This window comes from Leopardus geoffroyi, chromosome B2 (assembly GCF_018350155.1).
Source record: "Leopardus geoffroyi isolate Oge1 chromosome B2, O.geoffroyi_Oge1_pat1.0, whole genome shotgun sequence".
NCBI lineage: Eukaryota > Metazoa > Chordata > Mammalia > Carnivora > Felidae > Leopardus > Leopardus geoffroyi.
Window position 1 is genome coordinate 135,249,427 of NC_059332.1, and position 25,918 is coordinate 135,275,344.

Below are 25,918 nucleotides of genomic sequence, written 5' to 3' on the forward strand. Positions count from 1 at the left end.
TAAAATTTATATAAAATCAAAGAAGATCCCAAATAACCAAAGCAAACGTGAGAAAGAAGAACAAAGCTGGAGGTATCATAATCCCAGATTTCAAGATATACTACAAAGCTGCAGTAATCCAAACAGTATGGTACGAGCACAAACTCGATCAATGGAACAGGATAGAAAATCCAAAAATAAACCTACAACTATTCGGTCAAAGGAAGCAAGAATATACAAGGGGAAAAGGCAGTCTTTTCAATTAATGGTGTTGGGAAAACTGGACAGCCACATGCAAAAGAATGAAACTGGACCACTTTCTTACACCATACAAATGGATTAAGGACCTAAATGTGAGACCCGAAACCATAAAACTCCTAGAAGAAAACATAGGCAGTAATATCTTTAACGCTAGCTATAGAAACATTTTACTAGATGCGTTTCCTTAGGCAAGAGGAAAAACAAACAAACAAATAAAAGTATTAGGACTACACCAAAGTAAAAAGCTTTTCATGGCAAATGAAGCCATCAACAAAATGATAAGGCAACTTACTGAATGGGAGAAGGTATTTGTGAATGATATATCAAGTAATGGGTTAAAATCCAAAATATATAAAGAACTTAATAAGCCTAACACCCTCCCCCAAAAGCCCACAAAGAATCTGATTAAAAATGGGCAGAATAGACATATTCCCATAGAAGACATACAAGTGAACCACAGACCCATGGAAAGATGTTCAACATAGCTAATCATCAGGAAAATGTAAATCAAAATCACAATGTCAGAATGGCTAAAAACAAAAAAGATAAGTAATAACAAGTGTTGATGAGGACACGTTAAAAAAGGAATCTTTGTATTCCGTTGGTGGGAACATGAACTGGTAAAGTCACTGTGGAAAACAATATGGAAGTTCCTCAAAAAATTAAAAATAGATTACCATATGATCCAGTAAGTCCATTACTGGGTATTTACCCAAAGAAAACAAAACACTAATTTGAAAAGATATATGTGTCCCTGTTTACTGCGGCATTATTTACAATAGCCAAGATATGGAAGGAACACAAGTGCCCCTCCATAGATGAATGGATAAAGATGTGTGTGTGTGTGTGTGTGTGTGTATGTAATGGAATATTACTCAGCCATAAAAAGGACAAAATCTTGCCATTTGCAACAACATGGATGAACCCAGAGAGTATAATGCTAAGTGAAATAAGTCAGCGAAAGACAAATACCATACAATTTCACTCATATGTGGAAATTAAGAAACAAAACAAGTGAACAAAGGAAAAAAGAAACAAAAACACAAACAGACTTAAATACAGAGAACAAACTGGTGGTTGCGAGAGGGGAACTGGCTGGGGGATGGGTGAAGTAGGTGAAGAGGATTAAGAGTAAACTTATGATGAGCAGGGAGCAATGCATAGAATTGTTAAATCATTATATTGTATACCTGAAACTATAACACTGTATATTAATTATGCTAAGATAAAAAGTGAATAAATGTGTGCATGTATGTGTATAAATGAAAGTGACCAGAAGAAATGCAACAGAATATTAATGGTGAGTTTTGCTACATGGGCTGATTTACCCATTAGGTGGCAGTACTAACAAAGGTATAGACTCAGCTTAGGCATTTGAAAGCACCTAGTCTAAACTGTCCAAAAGAAAACCCTTCATGGAATATTTCTGTGGACATATCTGTACAGATGCACTTAAAATCTAAACAGTAGATGGGGTGCCTGGGTGGCTCAGTCAGTTAAGCATCTGACTTCGGCTCAGGTCATGATGTCATAGTTCGTGGGTTTGAGCCCCGCGTGGGGCTCTGCTGAGAGCTCAGAACCTGAAGCCAACTTCAGATTCTGTGTCTCCCTTTCTCTGCCCCTCCGCGACTCGTGCTCTTACGCGCGCGTGCATGCTCACATTCTCTCTCTCCCTCAAAAATAAACATTAAAAAAAAGAATATATGAAAAAAACTAAACATTAGATAAACAAGACTAGAAAAAAATATACCAAAATACCAAAAGTTGTTTTCAGTAAAGAGTGGTATTTTAAATTATTTTCCTTTTTTATTATTTGCATCTTCTGCATAGAACAAAAGAATTTCATAAAGAAGTTATTAAAGTAGCGACAGATTATTTCTGTACAAGGTATGCAGAGTTTGAGTACTGAAAAGACATTTACAAAGGCGTACAGAAATGTGATATTCTATATTTCTGTCTCTTGTCACAAACAATACAAATGTGCAAAAACAAATTTAAGATGACAGAATGTTAATGTTTCAGCAGTGTGAACGTAGACAAGATTCTTATTAGCCTTATTAGTGAAAACAAAAAAGTTACAGATTTCGTTAATTGGGAGCATAGGACTGAAGTGCTCGCACAAGCAACCATTTCTTTTTTTATTTTTTTTTATTTTTTTTAATGTTTATTTATTTTTGAGACAGAGAGAGACAGAGCATGAGCAGGGAAGGGGCAGAGAGAGAGAGAGAGAGAGAGAGAGAGAGACAGAGACAGAGAGGGAGAGGGAGACACAGAATGTGAAGCAGGCTCCAGGCTCTGAGCTGTCAGCACAGAGCCCGACGCAGAGCTCGAACTCACGAACTGTGAGATCATGACCTGAGCCGAAGTCAGACACTTAACCGATTGAGCCACCCAGGCGCCCCACAAGCAAGCATTTCAATATGATGTAGATTCTCTTTACTTACATTCACTAGCTTAGTGCAAAGAGGGTTATGCTGCTTCATCTCAAAATAACCTAAAATTTCACACGTAGGGCATTTGTTTTCTTAACACAGGTGTTGAAATTTCCTAATTCGAACATACTTACTAATAAATGCACAGGTAGCCCTGGAGTATATATGAATGTATGAATGTATTTAGTAGGTGTTCCTTAGTATAATCAGTGCAAATGTCAGATGGGGTGGGTTTTTTTTTTTTCCTTTTTGGCCACAGTTTTCATTTTAACTCTCTTCTTTGTTTTATTTCCATAACACTCTTCAAATATAACCTTCATTTTGAGCCCAGCGTCACTGGAGAAAATGAGGCTGTTTGCGGAGAAGCTGTTGAGGTCCTTACCTGGCATCACAGGATCAGTCTGACTTTCTGGTCCCCAAAAAGTGGAATGATTCCTCTTCTCTGTGTTTGATACCACCAGTGGCTGGTTTGGGACAGTCACTTTCTGGGACTTTTCCAAGAAGGAGCCTCCTGCTACATCTTTGATTGGTCCTGTGATTCTAGGCTGGGCAGTTGCTGTGTGGGTCACCGTCTTCCGGTCAAGACTCACTGAAGGATACAGGAGCTACCGTTAGCTGCTGGGTTTCTTTTCTGAGCTGTAATTAAAAGCACTAAATCTGCAGTAGATTCAAAGCCGTGGATACTTGGGAATAATAACCATCTAAGCCATGTTAGAGCCCCATAAAAATTACTCTCTTCTTTTCGAATGGGTAAACTGTTTTCTCTTCTTCCAATAACTGGCTTTCTAAATGTCACAAATAAATTGACAAAAACAAAGCTTAAGGGGCGCCTGGGTGGCTCAGGTGGTTAAGCGTCCGATTTTGGCTCAGGCCATGATCTCATGGTTTGTGCGTTTGAGCCCTGCATCGGGCTCTGCTCTGACAGCTCAGAGCCTCAGAGCTGCTTCAGATTCTGTGTCTCCCTCTCTCTCATTGCCCCTTCCCCCACTCCTGCCCTGTCTCTCTCTCTCAAAAATAAATAAACGTCAAAAAAATTAAAACAACAATAACAACAACAAAGCTTAAGCCTAAGGTTTTGAGATTTTACATCCTTCTTCAAAACCAGCAGTTTTCTTCTTTCTTTCAGTGCCCTTTTGTGTATGTAGGTGACATTATAAGACTGGTTTACAGTCCTGACTTAGCTACACCCTAGTACATCACAATTTTTTCTAGGGGCGCCTGGGTGGCTCAGTCCGTTAAGCGTCTGTCTGACTTCAGCTTGGGTCACGATCTCACGGTTTGTGAGGTCGAGCCCCATCTTGGACTCTGTGCTGACAGCTCAGAGCCTGGATCCTGCTTCAGATTCTGTGTCTCCCTCTCTCTCTGCCCCTCCTAGCTTGTGCTCTGTGTGTCTCTCTCTCAAAAATAAATATTGAAAAAAAATTTTTTTCTAAAAAATTTATCAAAACAAAATCTTAACTCACTTTAGTTTTTTTAAAAGCATATTCCTCACAGCATTTTTAGGATAGGGAAGAGTCTTTTAGAAAACAAAGCAAATTTTGAAGAAGGTAAGCAATATAAAACGCTTGACATTTGCAACTCAGATTACAGACTTATAGTTAATGGTCATTTAATTTAAGGCATAGCTTATTCACATGAAGTTATACCTAAAACTGGGCAGAAAAAGAACAATACTGAATTTGCATTTTATTATGAGAATAAAGACATCCCGTCTCCCTGCCTTGCCCGAAAAGGCCATGCAGCTGACTCACAGTTATGACAGAAAGCCTCATCGGACCCATCAGGACACTGCTCCACTCCATCGCAAGCCAGCATGATGTCAATGCAGCAGCCGTCATCACAAGAGAAGTGATAGCGTGAGCAAACGTTCGAGCATCCTGTTTGCGAACAAGTCTCAAGTCACAGGAGTGCCATATCGTCAACACTTCACTGTGTCACGATTAAGTAAGACTAAATGTACATGGAACATTTTGGGGGAGAGAGATGCACATAATGGGGCAGACACCAACAGTCTGAGCTGGAGCAAAAGGTTGCGAGAAAGGGGTGCCTCCTTGACCCCCTGACTTAACTCTGAGGCATCATGTGGGTTCTTGGTCGCGGGGCCGTTCTCCAGGCCAGCGCTGCCTACCAGGTGGGAACAGACGAGCAGCAGCTCTGGTCTTCCCCAGCCAGCCCCGGGTTTGCTCCCTCACGTCTCACTCTGCGTTCCTTTGTTCATCCCGTCGACTCTGTGGGCCCCCTAACACTCCCCCCCCCCACCCCGCATGGCATTTGGCTGGCTGAATGTGTTTTATTAGAGACACCATTTTATACATGCTATGTCTTTAGACATGCTATGTCTTGCATTCTTGTTTTCTAAGTGATCATTTTTACTGAGATTAACTTTCGACTATTGAACCCTATTTGTTGACTACCATACATCCCTATCGCCATAAAGAATAAACCCAATCTTTAGCTACTGGCTGGTATGAATTTATTTTCTTCAAATAATGAAATTGTCTCCCTTTTGGAGCTATTCGTTTTTTTTTAATGTTTATTTATTTTTGAGATAAACATTTATAATGTTTATTTATTTTTATTTTGCACACACACACACACACACACACACACACACACACACGCATGAGCAGGGGAGGGGCAGACAGAGAGGGAGACACAGAATCTGAAGCAGGCTCCAGGCTCTGAGCTGTCAGCACAGAGCCCGACACAGGGCTCAAACTCATGAACTGTGAGACCATGACCTGAGCCAAAGTCGGATGCTTAACCTACTGAGCCACCAGGCACCCCAGGGGTTTTTTGTTTGTTTGTTTGTTTGTTTTAAGTTTATTTACTTATTTTGAGAGACAGAGAGCAAGCATGCATACAAGTGGGAGAAGGGCGGAGAGAGAATCCCAAATAGGCTCCGCACTGTTAGCATGTAGCCCAACGGGGGGATTGAACCCACAAACCACTATATCATGACCTGAGCCAAAGACACACACTCAACCAACCAAGCCACCCAGGCGCCCCTGAAGTGGCTTCAGGCGGCCCTGAAGCTGTTAGGAGTTTTTAATCTACAGTGTAAAGGAGCTACATGTATTTTCTTGAAAGGCATTCCCCTACTCCAGATTAAGCCAACTTTACTAGACTTAGCTACACAACAACTGGGTGACTTTGACACTGGTTGATGCAGAGTAAAGGTATCAGGCTAGACGTAGGTCGTGAGGTACTCCCTAATTTCCCAGGGACACAAGGAACTAGACAATTCTCTCAGGACATGGGAGAATGGTAGATTATGATAATCCACCGAGGCAAATGGTTGAGCATAGTATATAAGTCCAAGTGAAATCTTGGATACATATTCCAGTGCATGCAGTTAAACAAGGGCCTGGGAAAGGAGTCTATCTGGGTACAAGGCAATTTGAAGATACCTTGATCCAGGAAGAAGAGAAGAAATGGTGGGAGAAGCTCCTGAGAAAGAAGAGGAAGCAAAGGGCCTCAGTCATGACTGAAAATTTGGTCCTGGAAAGGAGAATCTGCTTCGGTTCCAGGAAAGGAACTCGGAGGAAAAGTGAAGGAAAACTGTGTTACCCTGAATACCAAGCGGGATACAGTTACTGCTCACATTTTTCAGTTCATGACATGGAAATCCTAAATATGTCAAGGTTTTACTTACTACTTGGTAGCTTTTGGAGATAGATTGATATCTGTAACGTATCCATTTATTACTAGATCAGTGGTCTCTAAACTTTTTTGACCATATATCTGATCAATACATATAGTGTTGTATACTATGCATATAGTGTAATAAACACACATCTCCATCTAAAAATAATATGCATGTACCAACATACTAACATATTAAACATGATATAAAATATACTAAAAATTCAAGGAGGAGATTAAAAATTACTAAAAATATAATTTCAGGTGTCTTCTTTTCCATCCTACAAATGCCTTTATCTGTGGGGCGGGGGGGATCCTCTTTGGAGACCACTGATCTAGATCATATTGGAAGTGTTTGGTGGCTTGCCATTTGAATAGATTATTTTTCTCAAAGCTTGAAAACATGCAGCCTCTATATCCAAAGATCACCCAAATTATCACATCAGCAGGGGTACTATGCTTGCCTATGTCCCCCAGATGGTGCCACCCCTGGTTACCATTACAGCTGGGTTATTAACTGCAAGACCAACATATATTTATAATAGAAGGGAGAGAACCACCTCTCTGTCCCCATTTCTGGTTTTCAATGTCTCTATGTGATGTTTTATTACTTTAATTCATAGTATGTTATTCCCATCTAGCCAGAGAGTGATTCCAGATAGCAGTTAATAACACAGCCATTCTTTTAAATTTGTTCTTTCTTCCTTTCTTTCTTTCTTCCTTTTTCTTTCTTTCTTTTCTTTCTTTCTTTCTTCCTTCCTTCCTTCCTTCCTCCCTTCCTTCCTTCCTTCCTCTTTCTTTCTTTCTTTCTTTCTTTCTTTCTTTCTTTCTTCCTTTCTTTCTTCCTCTTTCTTTCTTTCTTTCTTTTGAGAGAGAGAGTGTGAGTGGGGGAAGGACAGAGAGAGAGAGGGAGACAGAATCTGAAGCAGGCTCTAGGCTCTGAGCTATGAGCACAGAACCCGATGTGGGGCTCAAACTCACAGACCGAGAAATCATGACCTGAGCCGAAGTCGGATGCCCAACCAACTGAGCCACCCAGGTGCCCCTTAATTTTCTATAAAAAGTTACATATAAGATCTATACTCCAGTGGCCTTTCAGTAATCAAAAGTGATGCACATAACTTTCTGCCACTTTAGATACATTTTGTCATCTTAGAGAAAGGCCGGAAGTGTGCAACTGGCAATTTATCTTTGGAGCCCTGGAAAACTGGCCCAAGTCAAGAAACCAGGCAAACACTGGGCTTGTGCAGTGTTAGCTCTCTGCTTGTACCCACACTTCTATCCCTCTCTCCTGCCCAGGCACCTTGGTTGTACAAAGCAAAATCCCTTTCAAACTTCTATAGGGATAACGGGATATCCATGCCTTCTTCCTATGAGCTCTTTCTTCCAATAATTGGCACCTGACTTGGTTCCTGCCCAGGCGAGCACTCGATTCCAGGACAGCCCGCTGGGTTCAGCGGTCCTCCGTAGGGAGGGAGTGGCTGGGGCCGATGCCATGTTTCCCATGGCCCTGGTGCATGCCCAGTACACCGAGGTACTAAAAACATGTTTTTAAGTTTATTTTTTAGTAACCTCTATGCCCAACATGGGGCTCGAACCCAGAGATCAAGAGTCACACGTTTTTCTGGCTGAGCCAGACAGGCACTCCTCAAAAATGTGTTGAGTAGCTGTCTGGCTCTACTTTGCAGCTGCCATAGATCAACGGCCCTGCTGGAATCTGGGCGGGATCAGACTTCTGACCCAGACGGCTCCTCTCACTTGCTATCACTGCTTCAGAGGGCAACAGCGGGCAAGAAATTGGTATCACACCAGGCCACAGGCAGCAGCCTCCTTCCTCATAGGAGGCTGGAACCTTGGCCGGACGGGGAGTCAGCCAGTCACATTCCAAACACCGATTGTGCTCTGTGTCCCTGTGGAAGGCAAATTATCAGGGGTGCCAAGTCCTTAGGATTCTCAAGTCTTGCTTCATTTTCAATATGCATCCCGACCTATGTTGGATGGAAGACAAGATCAGCCATATGCAGTCATTCTCTGATCTTTTTACCCTTATTCTCCCACTGACTGAGTTATCAGGGATGGCAAAGACATGCGAAGGATGGGTTTTCTGGAGCCATGGTTAGTGACTGTGAAGGCTCACCAGGTGGGCGCAGGTGAGCACCTCTGTATGCTCAGTGCCTCGCACAGCTCCTGTGCACCCTGCGGTCCCACACACACTGACAGAGTCCGCGGACTGAACGACAAGACCCTCAAATACACAGCATCTCTGTACCTCTCCCTGGAGTCAACTGTGGGGGGTTTCCCCCTGCAATACCTCTATGTCTTTTGTGCTCTCAAGTTCCATATACATATATGTATATATATATTTTTTAACTTGATAAGCTAATCTTAGAAATGCAGATGTTTGGGAAGGTAAGAAACATAGATAAATGAGAAGAATGAGTTTACATTGTGCAACTGAAAGTGAGAACCATCACATGTATGTAAAGCTATATTATTAGTATTTGTGTTAACGTGTCCGTGAAAAATTTTAGCCCTTTTTTTTTTTTTTTTGTTTTGCCCAATAGTGTTTTAAAATTTTTTTTTAATGTTTTTATTTATTTTTGAGACAGAGACAGACAGAGCATGAACAGGGGAGGGGCAGAGAGAGAGGGGGAGACACAGAATCTGAAGCAGGCTCCAGGCTCTGAGCTGTCAGCACAGAGCCCGACGTGGGGCTCGAACACACGGACTGTGAGATCATGACCTGAGCCGAAGTCAGATGCTTAACCGACTGAGCCACCCAGGCGCCCCAATAGTGTTTTTATTAAAGCATGGGGACAGGACCAGTGGGCAGAAAGAGCTAAATAGTCCTTTTATGTTTTTTTTTTTTTTTTTAATGTTTATTTTTGAGAGGGGCAGAGAGAGCAGGCTCCAGTCTCTGAGCTGTCAACACAGAGCCCGACGTAGGGATCGAACTCACAAACTGTGAGATCATGACCTCAGCCAAAGTCGAACACTTAACCGACAGAGCCACCCAGGCATCCCTAAATAGTCCTTTTAAATTGACACATGCACTTTATAAATTTTAATTTGTTTTAAATTGTCATATGTTTAGAAAAGACTCTTAATTCAACAACAACCAAAAATGGAATGGAAGAGCCCATGGAATGAAGTCAGAATATAAACTGCTGGGGCATCTGGGTGGCTCAGTTGGTTGGGCATCCGACTTTGGCTCAGGTCATGATCTCATGGTCCGTGAGTTCGAGCCCTGCATCGGACTCTGTGCTGTCAGTTCAGAGTCTGGAGCCTGCTTCGGATTCTGTGTCTCCGTCTCTCTCTGCCCCTCCCCCACTCATGCTCTGTCTCTCTGTCTCAGAAATAAAAATTTTAAAAAGGGTTTTTTTTTTAAATAAACGTATTTTAAACTATTTAACATTATTAAGCTTTATATTAGAATTCTTAACCCTTAAAAACCTTAATTTCTGGTTAAAATTAAGAAGTAAACAGTTGTGGGGGCCCCTGGGTGGCTCAGTCGGTTAGGCGTCTGACTTCGGCTCAGGTCATGATCTCACAGTTTGTGAGTTCGAGCCCCGCGTCGGGCTCTGTGCTGACAGCTCAGAGCCTGGAACCTGCTTCAGATTCTGTGTCTCCCTCTCTCTCTGCCCCTCCCCCACTCACACTCTGTCTCTATCAAAAAATGAATAAACGTTAAAAAAAATTTAAGAATATAAAATGCTAATCCAATAGCATCTTTCTGTAAGTAGCTGGTTTCTGTCGGCCGTTGTGAATGCAAAGGAAGGACTTTCCTCTCACCTCCTGTGGAGAAGGTCATGGGCAGCACTGTCACTGAGACGTTGTCAGAGCTTCTCTGCCCAGCAGTGTCCATCACAGTGAGCTGAAAGGTATATGTTCCTTCCCGTAAGTGGGACAGCTTCAGGGTTCCTGACTGAGGTACCTGACACCCAAACAGGAAACAGCACATGTAGTTAGGAGATCTGAGGCACAGAGTCCAGTATCATCCTGAACTGGAAATCAACATTACCCCTGGAACAGTCCCATGTCCCACCTGTCCACTCCCGGCCAAGGAAGGGAAATCCTAAAGCATGCACCATTTGGGCAGATTGCCCTACTCTGAACTCACAGTTCTCAATTTTATCTGGGCTGACAATCTCCTTGACTAACAATAGTCTTTCACTTGCCCTTAGCAGTTGATGTTCCAAACCTGTAACTCTCCAAGCTCCACACCCAGTATCTAGTCCCTTCCTTATCAGCAGGTGACCTCATCTACTTTGAGAAGAAAATTAAGACATAATTATGGCCATGATTATGTTTCTACCACTCATTCCTATGCTGGGAACGCACCTGTATCTGTATCTGCTGTCAGCTCCTTTCCCCCAGCCATAATAAGATGAGCTGTCCCTCCTGCACTCCAGGCCATCTCCCCCATCTAGGCCTTGACCTAAACATTAATTTTTTAATGTTTATTTATTTTTGACAGAGAGAGAGACAGAGCATGAGTGGGGGAGGGGCAGAGAGAGAGAGAGACATAGAATCCGAAGCAGGCTCCAGGCTCCAAGCTGACAGCACAGAGCCCGACGCGGGGCCCGAACCCGCGGACCGTAAGATCGTGACCCGAGCCAAAGTCAGGCGCTCAACCAACTGAGCCACCTAGGCGCCCCTATGACCTTTGGAACACTGACCATCAAGTAATTTCTCTTTCAAATGCCTCTGCTATCACTATGCTCAAGTTTCTCTCTACCCAAAAAAAAAAAAAAAACAAAAAAAAAAACAAACAAAACAACAGCAAATAGAAAACCCTACAGTCCAAGATCATCCCAGCCATACAATCTTATCTCCTTCCCATTTCAACTTACCTTTCAAAGCCTTGTTCATGCTGCACTTGCTGCTTCCATTTGCTCATTTCCCATTTATTCTTTATCCCACCCATCTGATTTCTTTCCTCACCATTCCCCTGAAACTGCTGGAAAAACTCATTAGCTGATCTAGCAAAGATCACCAAGTTGTCAAGGTCAATGAGACTTGTTAGCCTTGCCTCCTCCCACTCCCCCTGCACTGGCTGTCTTACTGTATTTTACAAAGTTAGCCACTCCTGGCTTCTGGAACTCTCGACTTCCCTGGCTTCTGTTTCTGTGTCTGAATTCCCTGGCTATTCCTTGATGATCACCATGATGGACTTCACTTCTGCTTACTCCCTAAACCCAGGGTCCTATCTTGACCCCGCATTCTCCTCTGCCATTTTTCAGGCAGTCTCCCAATCATGGCAAGAGTGATAGTTTCTGAGGTCAGTACTACGTTGTCATTTTGGGAGTCATTTTTGGATGCTCAATCCAACTACTATATTTTTCAGCTCTCTCAAAGATACTATAATGGCTGAATGTCCTATTTTCTAGGAAAAAATCCCTTTTTGCTTAAATGAACTAGTCTGGATATTCGCTACAAATGAATTCTGACCATTACATGGCTTATTACATTGATGCATTACCAGACTTAAGAGTACAGAGAGTTGCCCTATTAGAACTATCAGCAGCTGGGAATGCAAGCTGGTGTAGCCACTCTGGAAAACAGTATGGAGGTTCCTCAAAAAACTAAAAATAGAACTACCCTACGACCCAGCAATTACACTACTAGGCATTTACCCATGGGATTACAGGTGTGCTGTTTCAAAGGGACACATGCACCCCATGTTTATAGCAGCACCATCAACAATAGCCAAAGTATGGAAAGAGCCCAAATGTCCATTGATAGATGAACGGATAAAGAAGATGTGGTATATATATGTGTGTATACACACATACACACACACACACACACACACACACACACACACACACACTGGAGTATTACTCAGCAATCAAAAAGAATGAAACCTTGCCATTTGCAACTATGTGGATGGAACTGGATGGTGTTATGCTAAGTGAAATTAGTCACAGAAAGACAAAAATCATATGACTTCACTCATATGAGGACTTTAAGAGACAAAACAGAGGAACATAAGGGAAGGGAAACAAAAATTATATAAAAACAGGGAGGGGGACAAAACATAAGAGACTCACAAATATGGAGAACAAACTGAGGGTTGCTGGAGGGGTTGTGGGAGGGGGGATGGGCTAAATGGGTCAGGGGCACTAAGGAATCTACTCCTGGAATCATTGTTGCACTATATGCTAACTAATTTGGATGTAAATCTTAAAAAATAAAAAATAAAATTAAAAAATAAAAAAAAGAACTATTATCTGCTTGTTTGTATTTATGAAATCCTAGAATTATATTCCTGCACATAATTTTGGCTTGGAGGCTTTGTCAGAACTATATATGCACATGAACAGAATGCTTTACAATCACTTTAGGGGGCAATGCAAGGAGATACAGTTGTATCAATAATCAATCACCCAGAGCTCCTGTTAAGTACAGCTTTCTCAGCCCAGCCTTAGAGTCTGAGTCAGTGGGTCTGAGAGTGGGATCTGGGAATTTGCACACAACAGGCACCTCCAGATGATTCACCGATGACACTGCAAGAAACGTGGGTGAAGTGGTTAAGAGCATGGAGTCTGGCATCCAACAGAGCTGAATGCCAGCTCTACCATGTGCCAGCTCTGTGACCTTGTACAAGCCACTTAACCTATTTAAGCCTCAGTTTCTTCATCTGTAAAGTGGAAACAATAATGGCACTTACCTTGTAAGCATCAAATGAGATAACTATGTAAAAAGAGCTTAATGTGGGGCTTACATATAAGTTTGAAATATAAAATACAAGTTTAGTTTTTTAAATATCGAAAGAGCATAACGTAGTAAATGCTTACATGTAACTAACTGTCTCCATTGGTTGGTTCTCATCTCAAGCTGAATAACCCTGTTTTTACAGACAGGAAAATGAAATCTCAATAACGTGACTCTCACTCACTGAGACAGAGACACAACTGAGATGTCCAGGTGTAAAACCGTCAATAAGTGGTCCCATCACTCTCCTTGCAAAAGCTGTAAGCTGGAGAGCTGGCAAAGAAGCAAGCCAGTCCTTCGTTGTGTATTTCAAGGAGATGGGAAGCAGTTTTCACTGCCACACTGTTACATGATCTTCAGGCCCAACTACAACAAGAGAATATCAAACTTATTCTTATTAAGTGGGGTCCACTTATGTGAGAACTACAACACTACCTACAGGGCGTGCAGAGAGAAAACTGAAGATGACAAGAGAATGTGAGAGTCTGGAGCAGGCAACCGATCCTCAGAAACAAGAGGGTTCTCGATGTCTGAGAACAAGGAGAGAACATCAGAGATTCAGACGAGTGAGATTTAAAATGAGACAAAAACTGTGGCTTGGGACTCAGGGTCATACCAAATCCCCCTTTTCTTTCACATTCGATATCGAAACACATCTCGAATTTAAGCGCTTCTCATCATGTCCATTGTCACTATCCTGGTCTGAGCCCACCCTGTCTCTAGCCTGAGTCACTGCAGGGGTCAAGAGACCTGCACTCCAGTGGGACTGGGACTGGTATCCCTTTATTCTGGAAACTTTTGCTTCCACCTCTGTCCACATGATTGCAAGGGAAGGGTGAGTTATAACCTCTCCCTATGGCCGGAGGAGTGTGAGGCTGAACCAAGGGGCGCCAATGACTGCAAGGGGCAAGAGGCCGTAAGGTTGCCGCTGGTGACAGACTCTCACTCTCTCCAACTCTGGCTCAGCATCAGGCAGGCCTTCCTAGGTCGCAGTGGTGTAATAGATAAGACCACTAGTTCTGGGACTTAGAACACATGGGTACATGGTGGCAGCTGACGGCCATGCTGGAATGTGTTGACTGAGCCTTGCAGCCTTGAGTAAGGGAGTAAGGTGCTATGAGGGGAGAAGCTTTGTCACAGCTGGTCTGCCTGCAGACTTAAGACTGCAGAAAGCCAGCAGCTGAGAGGTTTGCTGCCCAGGTACATGAGAGGAGAGAGAATCCCAAGCAGGTTCTGCACACTCACCTCAGAGCCCAATGTGGGGCTCAATCTCACAATCCATGAGATCATGACCTGAGCTGAAATCAAGAGTCAGACACTTACCCGACTGAGCCACCCAGGGACCACGGGAAGTTTCTTTTCAATGCTGGGCGGGAAGGACAGGCATCCACTATCTAAGAGGGCAATTGTCCACCTGGGCTGTGGATGCCTCTCTCTGCCTTCCTAGGCACCTCCTCTCTGATGCAGGGAACACTGATCCAGATCCAGGTCATGGTAATAACCTTCAAAGTCCTGGGTGAGCTTAAATTTAGATCTATTCAGGTTAATATCCTCTCCTTGGCCTTTTTATTCACTTAGTTAACAAAAGGTGTCTTTCCTTGAAATCAGGTATTTAGAATATTTAGAATGGTTTCCCTTCAAGCATCCAGGGGATCCTTCCATATCTCATGTTTATTTGACATTGGAAAGGATTTTACAAACATTTCCTAAGTGTCAGGATAAAAAATATATATGGCAGAGGAGAAAGAGAATAAGACAAAAGTTCTCATTGTTCCCACCAAGAGTAGGACAACATTCCCTGAGCACATGAGCCAATTTTCTTGACATCTGGCCATAATGCAGAGTTTCTACAGACAAAAGATTAGTACTGCTTCCCTGTTGTTTCTTCTCTTACTGCCCTTCTCTTCTTTTGAGTCTAGGGAAGATCAATACGATATCTTGGTGTGGCAAGATGTGGGTAAAGTGTAGACAAGATCTCTCTGAATCCTTCTTTCCTTCTTTTCTTTTCTTTGCTTTTCTTCTCTTCTCTTCTTCTCTTTTCTTTTCTTTCCTTTTTTCTCTAATGTAATCTCTACACCCAACACGGGGCTTGAATTTACAACCCCTAGATCAAGAGATTCATGCTCTACTGACTAAGCCACCCAGGCACTCTCCTCTGTACTGTTTTTTAGAAAGAAAAGTAAAAGTATGTTATTGTACAGACCACTGGGCAAATGGCCAACTATCTACCCTCTGGTAAAGCCAAACCTGATTCTCATTTTAACTGGATAGTGATTTTATGGCCCTAAGTTACCATATCAGAGAATACACATTGAATTTGAATGCTCTCAGACATGTCCAAAATTTTTGCACCATACAATGTGCATCTTTTCAAGTCAATAGGACTTTTGTAAGTCCTATCCTATTATCAAAATATTCAGGTTATAGAGACATATACCACAGGGCCCTCATCTGCAAAGTCCTCTCTGACTTCTCTCAATGAGATTATAATCTCTCCTTCCTTTGAACCCCAGTAGCACTTTATCTACATTCTTTTATAGCCTTGCCACTTTTTTTTTAAATGTTTACTTGTGAGAGAGGGCAAGTGGGGAAGGGGTAGAAAGGGGACAGAGGATTTGAAGCGGGCTCTGAGCTCACAGCAGCGAGCCCAATGTGGGGCTTGAACTCATGAACTGCGAGATCATCATGACCCAAGCTGAAGTTGGACATTCAACCAACTGAGCCAACTGGGCACCCTAGTCTTGCCACTTTCTACTTGGTATTTTTGTTATTTAGGTGCATATCTAATCTCAACCAGTGTCAAGTTACTTGAGGGCAATATTCCCTACAAGTTTTTCACAGTGCCTTACTCCCTTGCTTCTTGCCTTTGAAAGGCCCTTATAACTTTCTGTTTATATACAAGTGAGTGAATCTATTCTGTTTGTAATTCAGTTAATGTATTGGTCAAAATAGCCCAATATTTACATCCCAAGCTATTTAGATAAAACTGTAATAGTTTTCCTCTCCTGGAGTGCTCATTGTTTAAAATGTTTATTTATTTATTTTGAGAGAGAGAGAGAGAGAGAGAGAGAGAGCGCACACACTCGAGCAGGGGAAGGACAGAGAGAGAGGAAGAGAGAAAATCCCAAGCAGGCTCCATGCTGTCAGCACAGAGTCTGACATGGGGCTTGATCCCATGAACTGTGAGGTCATGACCTGAGCTGAAACCAAGAGCTCAACCCACTGAGCCACCCAGGTGCCCCTCCGGGAATGCTCATTTTATGCTCTGAAATATGCTAAGCGCTTTATTTGCGTTTTCCTATTTTCATCCCTTACTGAAACTCTATCAGGTTGTATTATCCTCTTTACAATTGAGGAAGCTGAAGCTTAAAGAATGGAATAATTTTCCCGGGTTCAGCCGGTTAGGGAATTGGCAAAACTGGGTTTGAATCCAGGCCATTTAGTTATAAATTCCATATGCACAGCCATTCCAGAATCCTACATCTCGGTCAGCAGATTCAGGCCTTCCAAGGTCCTTATTCCAAGAACCATTTCTTAGAAAGAACCCAGGCACAGTTTATATGCAGACTGGCCAGCTGTCATGGTCTAAAAAAAGTAGATTACAGTAAATCAGGTTTAAACCCCGTTGACCAGACGCACACAGATTGACTGTCAACTCCTGTGATTCTGGAATCCTACTGTGCATGTCAATTATTGTCTGGGAAGTTGTGTGTTTGTTTCTGAACAGGCAAAGAACTTCAAAGCTTCTGCCCTTTCTGGAATAGATCTTTCTTAATTCAGTTTACCCAGATTTATTTTTCCTGAATTACATACTTTTTCTTCCCCAGGGAGATTATTTTTCATTTCCTTATAATGATAATTACAAGTAATTATATAATAAGTAATATAATAAGTAATATTATAAGTAATTTTCTTAAAGAAAAAAACTGCAATTAAATATTCAAGCCCTTGAGCTATAATGTAAAAAGAATTCCTACTTAAGTCAGGGCAGGCTACATTTAGGCTCATGGCTGACGCTGAAACACAACAGGTACAAACTATCCCCATCTTGCATGCTCTGAAGTGTCTTCCCCCTTAATCAGAGCAGTAAGTTCTAGGATTCACTGGTTTTTTTCTCCTGTCTTCATTCTTCATTTTTGAAGCAAGACACTTACAAAGAAATCCTCAAAACCACAATGGAATATTCATTCACAGGCACCAATTTATCCGCAGGTGTTACTTAGGAAATCTGTACGGGGAATCGTTTCTGTCTGGAAAATGCCCTGTTCGCTGCCATTACTTTCTGTCCCTTATTCGAAGATTTGGGTGAATGGGAAGGGCTGAGGTGCACGGATGTTGGTGAAATTTTGAGGCAGTTCAGCCTTGTTTCAGTTCTTTGGAATGTGGTATGTTTTGCTTCTCTTCTCCTGCTTTTGTTCTCACTCCCAGGAAACGCCTAGCCCTCTGGCTTTCTCAGTGTCAAAACTGTTCGTTTTAAATTAAAAAAAAATTTTTTTTAATGTTTATTTTATTTATTTTTGAGAGACAGAGAGAGACAGCATGAGCAGGAGAGGGCAGAGAGAGAGAAGGAGACCCAGAATATGAAGCAGGCTCCAGGCTCCAAGCTGTCAGCACAGAGCCCGACGCAGAGCTCAAACTCACGAGCCATGAGATCGTGACCTGAGCCGAAGTCGGACGCTCAACCGACTAAGCCACCCAGGCGCCCCAAAATTGTTCCTTTTATCAAAGTCCTTTCTGGCCTCAGATCAGAGTCTGAAGCGTTGCCTCTTCAGACATTTGAGGAGTGAGTATTTGCTCCCTGTTGAAGGCTTTTTGTGCGCTGGTGAGCACATGAAGTATTTGGGGTTTGGGCTTCCTTGGGAGAATCTCTAAAAGAACAGCACCCAGGCAGCAACACAGTCTTGCTGGGTGTAAGACAAGACTATCAGGAGCGGTGTGAATACCATGGAAGGAAAAATAATCTCACGATACATTGAATAGTATCATCATGCTTGAATGTTTGCTATGTGCTGCTCACTGCCCCGGGGCCTTACTTGCACAACCTTATTTGACCACAATAATAATGCCTTGAAAGGACTCCTGTTCTTTTCATCTTGCAAGTGGTTTAAATCATCCGCCAAGGTCTCCCACACAAGAAGTAGTAGAGCTAGGATTCAAAAACCTAGTCAAGCAGATGCTCTGTCAGAAGTTTCGCTTGTTTGATGTCTTTCATTCATGACAAATTGGCTCACTTGAAGGAGGAAGGAAATAGATGAAGTTGATACGAAGTTTTCTCAGGTACCCAATGACCATTTTTCTCTTTTTCTTTTTTAAATGTAGAAACAGCTTCCTCTCCATCACTCTGCCCACTCCCACCAGAGGCCTAGAATGTCTGGAATAACTTTTATTGAAGTGATTTACATTTTGTTTTTATGAAGACTAGAAATTCTCCAATAGCCAAGAAATAATAATAGTTATGTGTGCCTAGGATCTCCTTTGATGGGGGGAAAAGAAATTGTCAGACGACACATAACAGCTCTTTGCAGTATCTGTATGAGACCAGAGTGCTGAGCAATGTTCTGCTGGTCACGCTAAGAAGGATGATACAGATCTGGGGGCTGTAAGAGCACTTTTGGAAAGATTAGCTGAGCAGTCAATTACTTAAGAGAGAGAGAGAAGCAATTAATTAGCAAGTATTATTAGAATCCTAGTAAGTATTGTCACAGTTCTAAGCTTTAAGAGAGAAAGGGAAAAAATATCAAGGAATAAAGGAAGGAGGGAGGGAGCAAGGAATGAGAAGGGAGACAGGGCCTTCTGGAAGCATCTGTGGGCAGTAAAATCCCTCTTCAGCTCATTGTTCCTTCCCTCACTGAAAATACTTCTAAAGAAATCCCTCCTCAGTGTTATAAATTCTGTTGTGATATTACAGATTTTATGTATTTCTTTCTACACATCAAGGAAGATGTGTAGAAAACAGAAGACGATGGACACAGTTAGTGTTTAATCTTTAAGACCACAGTAGGTCCTCTGGAAACTTGGGTATTGGTTTGACAACTGCAGGCTGTCTTGAAAATCCTTGCTAAATTTTTATAAAATCTTTCAATAGGCTTTTAAGTCATCTCCTTAACACATAATGATTCATTCCTTTTGTGAGCATTTTCAGTACTGACCCAAATCATATCTCAGGAAATCTGACTGAGGAGGAGTAAGTGACAAAACAGCTCCTATACAAGGAGACAGAATGCAATTTGAAATTCAACAATTATTTTGTGCTCTCTTGCCCTATGACCAAAAAGTCAAGTCTTGTTTCTATTTATATTCATTTTCTTGGAAACCTTTACTCTAAGGTTGAGTTATAAAATACCATTTTTATCTGTTGGGGGTGGTTTAAAAATGAGTCTAATTGGGAGATCCCATATAGACCATCCCGTCTCAAGAAACTTGGATTTTATCAAGAAGGACCCATGTTCCAATTTTCCTCTGTGGTTCTGGTGTAATTAGGAATACCACCTCCCTTGAGCATCCGACTTCAGCTCAGGTCATGATATCATGGTTCGTGAGTTCAAGCCCCATGTCAGGCCTGCTGCTGTCAGCACAGAGCCCGCTTCAGATCCTCTGTTCCCCTCTCTTTACTCCTCCCCCACTTCTGCTCTCTCAAAAATAAAAAAATAAAAAAATAAATAAAAATAAAGATTTGGGAATACCACCTCCTTTCCCCCTCCCCTCAATAGGTCCCAATTTAGATGATAATCTATTTTCAAAAATTAATTATGTGCAGCAGGCAAGCCAGTGTGCAAATGGTTTTAATTTCATAATGAAGTTATTGATGTAAGCGATATCCATTCTTTTTTTTTTTTTTTTAAGTTTATTCATTTATTTTGAGAGAGTATGTGTGCAAGCAGGGGAGGGACACAAAGAGAGGGAGAGAGAGGACCCCAAGCAGGCACTGTGCTGTCAGCACAGAGCCTGACATGGGGCTCAATCCCACAAACTGTGAGATCATGACTTGAGCAGAAATCAAGAGTTGGATGCTCAACTGACTGAGCCACCCAGAAGTCCCCAAACCACATCCATTCTTTGGTAAACTTCCGTTACATGTGATATTCTAAGATCATTTAGTTATTCTAAAATCATTTGAACATCCTTGTACTCTGTATCCTGTTCCTAAATGTCATATTTTACTTTTGACTTCAGATTTAAATGTCTTATGTTGAAAAAAAAATGTATTACATTGAATAATCGTGAACTTAGTGTCATCTAATGGGCTCCCTAAAAAAATGTGTCCTTTTGCATTTAAGAAAATGCATCCTTTTGTATTTGCACTTTGTATTATAGATTAATATTCAGTTAAGCAGATATAGAATATCCTGTTCAAGGGCAGAAAACATGTAACTTTATTTTATTTTATTTATTTATTTATTTTTTAACGTTTATTTATTTTTGAGACAGAGAGACAGCATGAACGGTGAAGGGTCAGAGAGAGAGGAAGACACAGAATCCGAAACAGGCTCCAGGCTCTGAGCTGTCAGCACAAAGCCCGACGCGGGGCTCGAACCCACGGACCGCGAGATCATGACCTGAGCGAAGTCGGACACTTAACCGACTGAGCCACCCAGGCGCCCCAAAAGATGTAACTTTAAAGTCCAGCGGGTAGACTCTTCGTTCTGACCAATCATCTTTCCTATTCTTTTTTCATAAATGAAGAAACCAAGCCAGGAACATAAGCTTTCCCATATGTTTAGTCAAAGTAAACTGCTTAGTATAGCACTGAATACACACGCTAAGTACTAAAAATACTTAGACTAAGTTTTTTATTATTAAGTTGGCAGAAATAATTCCTCTCTTACAATAAGGACCTGGTTGGTTTTTGTTGTTTTGTGAATACCTGAATGAGTCTTTTGGACGTGAAAAGATAGTCCTACAACCTAGTCTTAAGGTATTTCAAGACAAAGGGAGGGCTGACACTTCTACCCTGCCGCCCCCCGCCCCCCCCCAGGCCTTTACTCAAAAGGAGTTAAGGAGCCTGGAGCCTGTGCAGATGGAGAACAGGGAAGACGGAAGGAGAGAGAAGGAGTCCAGAAGAGGCACCCAGTGGAAAGCCTGGCCAGTGAGGGCCCCAGAGGGGTGAGAATGGTCAAGGGCATAAGAACAAGTGTATCCCACATTGGGTTTTAGCTTAATTGTTTTACTATGCTAGCCTATAATTGCTCTGCCCCCATTCTCAACAACCTTCCAAGTGAGCCCCATTTGGCAGCTTGAAGGAGGGTTGCATTAACATTCCAGTCAGCTGGATCCCATTCTCAGAAAAAAGAATTTGACTTGAGAGTCCCAATTTTTCTGTCAGAAGTTTTGGGGTATAGGGGTGCCTGGCTGGCTCAGTCGGAAGAGCACTGACTCTTGATCTCGGGGTCGTGAGTTTGGGCCCCACACCTGTGTAGAGACTAATAGATAAAATAAACTTAAGAAAAGAAATTGTGGGGTGTAAAATCAGGCTGCCCAAGTGAAAGGGATCCGTGGGATGGCCCCTGAAGGATGTTAATTACTGTTAGAGGAAAATTCTCAAAATGTTTAAACTATGACTCTCACACAAATCTTCATTGTTGTTGTTCTTATGTACATATTTAATGTTGGAAGGAAATGAATCACTCTGAAATCAGAGACTTTTAAAAACCTCTCACTTGGGTGCATTGTAAGCAAAGTATAATTCCACAATGGCTTGAAAATACCTGTGTATCTTATTCTCGGGTATGAATATGTGTTAAGATCTCACACAAATCTAATATGAACCTGCATCAAAGATTTTATTTAGCTCTCTCTAATTAAAGAGAAAACCAATAAAGCATCCCACAGATTCAAAGGCGAATCTGAAGAATAGGAAGATACAAGGAGTCATGAATGCTTAAGTGAAGTTGCCAGGAGATGCAAAGCTGAAACAAGTTTGCTGTTAGTATCTATTAGTCACCAAAATGAATGTATTAACAGATTAATACCTTCGGGTGTTAAAATGTCATGCTTGAAATCCACTTTTCCACAGGGCAGAAATCAATTTTATCTCTATATGAAAAATTTATTTGCATTTCAATGGACAAGAATCATTTGCATTCCCACCTCTTTTCTTTCTTTAATGTTTGAGAGGTTGGGAGGGAGGGAGGGAGAGAGAGAGAGAGAGACAGAGAGAATCCCAGGGAGGGTCTGCACTGTCAGCGGGGGTCGATCTCACAAACCGTGAGGTCATGACCTGAGAGCCCCACCCTCTGTTTTCTACAATGTACCAATGGCGACCCTGAAGGATCTGCTCCGCAGCCCCCATCACTCCATTGAAAGGCGCTAAGTCATCTCTTGCCATTTCAGTCTTTCACCATATTTTATTACAATTTTAACCCACAAGGTGGGGATGTGCCTTCTTGTGAGGTTATTCTGAGGATTACAGATAGGTCTACACTGCCTGGCACTGAGTGGGGGGCTCAATTAATGGCGCCTTTATTATGATGAAGTCATAGTAGGGTAAGAATTTACTTTTGAGAGCATTCATCAATGTACACCATTATAAGATAGTCAGTTTTGGGGCGCCTGGGTGGCGCAGTCGTTTGAGCGTCCGACTTCAGCCAGGTCACGATCTCGCGGTCTGTGAGTTCGAGCCCCGCGTCGGGCTCTGGGCTGATGGCTCAGAGCCTGGAGCCTGTTTCCGATTCTGTGTCTCCCTCTCTCTCTGCCCCTCCCCCGTTCATGCTCTGTCTCTCCCTGTCCCAAAAATAAATAAACGTTGAAAAAAAAAAAAATAAGATAGTCAGTTTGGTAGCAAATAGCTTTTTTCTTGTAAACTTTGTCACTTGGGTTATGGTTTTATAACTTTAGATCCATCTGCCAATACATTATACACTTGGCTGGGGAATTGGTCCACATTTTCCTCTTGATGGCAGAGCAGTCAGCCCTAAAAGCCCATAAGGAGTGCCTAATTTTGTTACTTCTTCATAAATATCTTCAGTAAATTAATACTGAATCATCAGCAGTATTTTTATTCAGCACTCATCTATGCAATTCATTGCTTACAGAATAAAGCTTTTAATAGCAAATACACAAAGCTAGATGATAACGGGGGAAGATTTATAGCTGCTGGAACAGATATGTCCCAGAAGTGCCAATTAACAGTCAGTGTCCATCTCGAGGGAGCTCTCTAGTGGTATAATCAATGACTTGTCCATGTACCTTTTCTGATCAAAGCAATAAAGATATTAATTTTGCAGCTGACACAATGCATTGGAGGATAATAAATATGCTGGATGACACTTAAAGTTCAAAATTATTTCTGTTGTAGATGAAAACCAAAAGACTCGGATGTAAAAGGATAAACATAAGGTCCTGTACTCAGGTTCAGTAAATCAATTACACAAACACGGGATGGGGAGGCTATCAGGACAGCAGTTCATGCGGAAAGATGAAGCAGGTTTTAGGTAATCCTGCTAATGGAAAACTCAACATGAATCTATTGTGTGAAGCAGCCACTAAAATAGCTTATATAAATTAAGCTTCATCAATACGAGTAGAGACAATGCCTGAATCACAGGAGGTGATAGTCTGTGTCAGGAAGAACCACAGTTTACATATGGAATTCATAGAGGTGTCAGATTTTAAGAAGGGCATGGAACAGTCTTGAGAAAATCCAGAAGATGCTGAATGGTAAATGTGAAATCTGAAAAATCAACTTATGAGGAACAATCTGAAAGACTGAGAGTGTTGAATTCTGAGAAGAGCATTCCAAGTGGTCGACGTTCATTTGTTTCAAAATTGTAAGTGGCTGATACACAGAATAAAAAGAAGATGCGTTCAGTGCTTTTCCAAAGAGAAGATCCAGCACCAGGGCACAGATGTAAGAGGAGGCACATCCCACTTCCCTAATAACTAGAGCTGATGGAAGATGTCACAGGACATGATGTGAACTAGTAAGCTTTCACCTCGGGAAAAATCAGGCAGAGAGTGGATGACCACTGGAAGGGATGTGATGGAGGGGGCTCCTCTATGGGTGGGAAGCTGGGTAAGATGCTGACCAAGGGTCCGGGCAAGTCTAAGACTATATAATTGTTGACTAAATAATGGACTTAAATCAGTCTTGAAGGACTAGCTGATTATCGTTTTTGGTTTTGTTCCAACAGAATAAAATCAGCGCTTCCCCACAGAGGGAAGACCCTGGAAGACAGAGGAAGCAGTTGAGAGCTAACTGCAGGTCAAGGAGAGAGGCCTTCGAAGAAGCCAGCCCTGCTGACACTTTGATCTCGGACTTCTAGCCTCCAGGACTGGGCAAAATTTCTGTTGGTTAAGCCACCCAGGCTGTGGTATTTTGTTACGGCAGCTCTAGCAAACCAGTATTGATTTTTTGTGCCTCCTCTAACTAAAGTGGTTTGGACAAAGTTTATTTGACTAAGCCAGGAAATATTGCTATCTAGGAAGGGTCTTGAAAGAGTTAATAAAAAGTGACTAGTCTCACAACTCAGGATGCCTTTTATGGACCCAGCAATTCCATTTCTGGGTATTAATTTGAAGGAAGCAAGAACACTAACTTGAAAAGACATATGCGTCCCCATGTTCACTGCAGCATTATTTACAATAGCCAAGATAAAGAAATAACTTAAACGTCCATTGACGGATGAATGGATGAAAAAACAGTGGTATACAAATATTCTGCCATAAAAAAGAATTTTGCCATTTGTGACAACATGGATAGACCAGGAAGTTATTATTCTGAGTGAAATAAGTCAGAGAAAGACAAATACCTTATGACCTCACTTATACGTAGAATCTAAACCAAAAACTGAACTCCAGGACACCTGGGTAGCTTAGTCGGTTCAGCATCCAAATTTGGATCAGGTCATGCACGATCTTGTGGTTAGTGAGTTCGAGCCCCACACCCAGCTCACTGCTGTCAGAGCTGAACCTGCTTCAGATCCTCTGTCTCCCTCTCTCTCTGCCTCTCCATCGCATTCTCTCTCTCTCAAAAAAAAAAATGTATATATAAATAAATAAAATAAACATGAAAAAAATGAGCTTGGGGCACCTTGGTGGCGCAGTCAGTTAAACATCCTACTCTTCATCTTGGCTCAGGTCATGATCTTGCAGTTCCTGAGTTCGAGCCCCGCATGGGGCTGGGCACTGACAGCACAGAACCTGCCTGGGATTCTGTTTCTCATTCTCTCTGCCCCTCCCCTACTTGTGCTCTTGCTCTCTCCTGCTCAAAATAAATGAATACACTTAAAGAAAAATTAAAAGAAAAAACTGAGTTTATATATACAGAGAATAGATGGGTAGTTGCAAGAGGCAAGGTGTGAAGGTTGGGCAAAATGAGTAAAGTGATAAAATGAATAAGTCATGGGAGGTAATTACAACATGGTGGCTATAGTTAATAATACAGTACTGTATATTTGAAAGTCGCTGAGAGTAGGGGCGTCTGGGTGGCTCAGTCAGTTAAGCATCCAACTCTTGATTTCGACTCGAGTTATGATCTCACAGTTTCATGAGTTGAAGCCTCACCTCAGGCTCTGTGCTACAGTGCAGAGCCTGCTTGGGATTCTCTCCCTCCCTCTCTTTCTACCCTTCTGCCACTCACTCTGTCTCTGACTCTATCAAAATAAATAAATAAACTTAAAAAAATTCTTTTAAAAAAAGGAAAGTCGCTGAGAGTAAATTTTTTTTTAATGTTTACTTATTTTTGAGAGACACAGAGACAGAACACGAGTGGGGAGGGGCATAGAGAGAGACACAGAATCCAAAACAGGCTCCAGGCTCTGAGCTGTTAGCACAGAGCCTGATATGGGGCTCAAACCCACGAACTGTGAGATCGTGACCTGATCACAAAAAACAAATGTGTTACCATGCGATGTTAACTAGAATTATTGTTGTGATCATTTCACAAT

At 42.0% G+C, this 25,918-nt stretch overlaps 1 protein-coding gene across 3 annotated transcripts in view; it reads right to left on the bottom strand.

The window, feature by feature from the left end:
• Positions 1–25,918, bottom strand: part of LRP11 (LDL receptor related protein 11) — a 52,387-nt gene that overhangs the window by 17,288 nt on the left and 9,181 nt on the right. The window contains exons 3-5 of one of the 3 annotated variants that reach the window (XM_045500001.1): positions 10,110–10,251; positions 4,424–4,549; positions 3,055–3,261 (exon numbers count right to left, since the gene is read on the bottom strand). In XM_045500001.1, the coding sequence (XP_045355957.1) occupies positions 3,055–3,261; positions 4,424–4,549; positions 10,110–10,251 (475 nt within the window). Of the gene's footprint in view, positions 1–3,054; positions 3,262–4,423; positions 4,551–10,044; positions 10,252–25,918 lie in introns of all 3 variants that reach the window. The other 2 variants (XM_045500000.1, XM_045500002.1) reach the window with 2 other exon arrangements.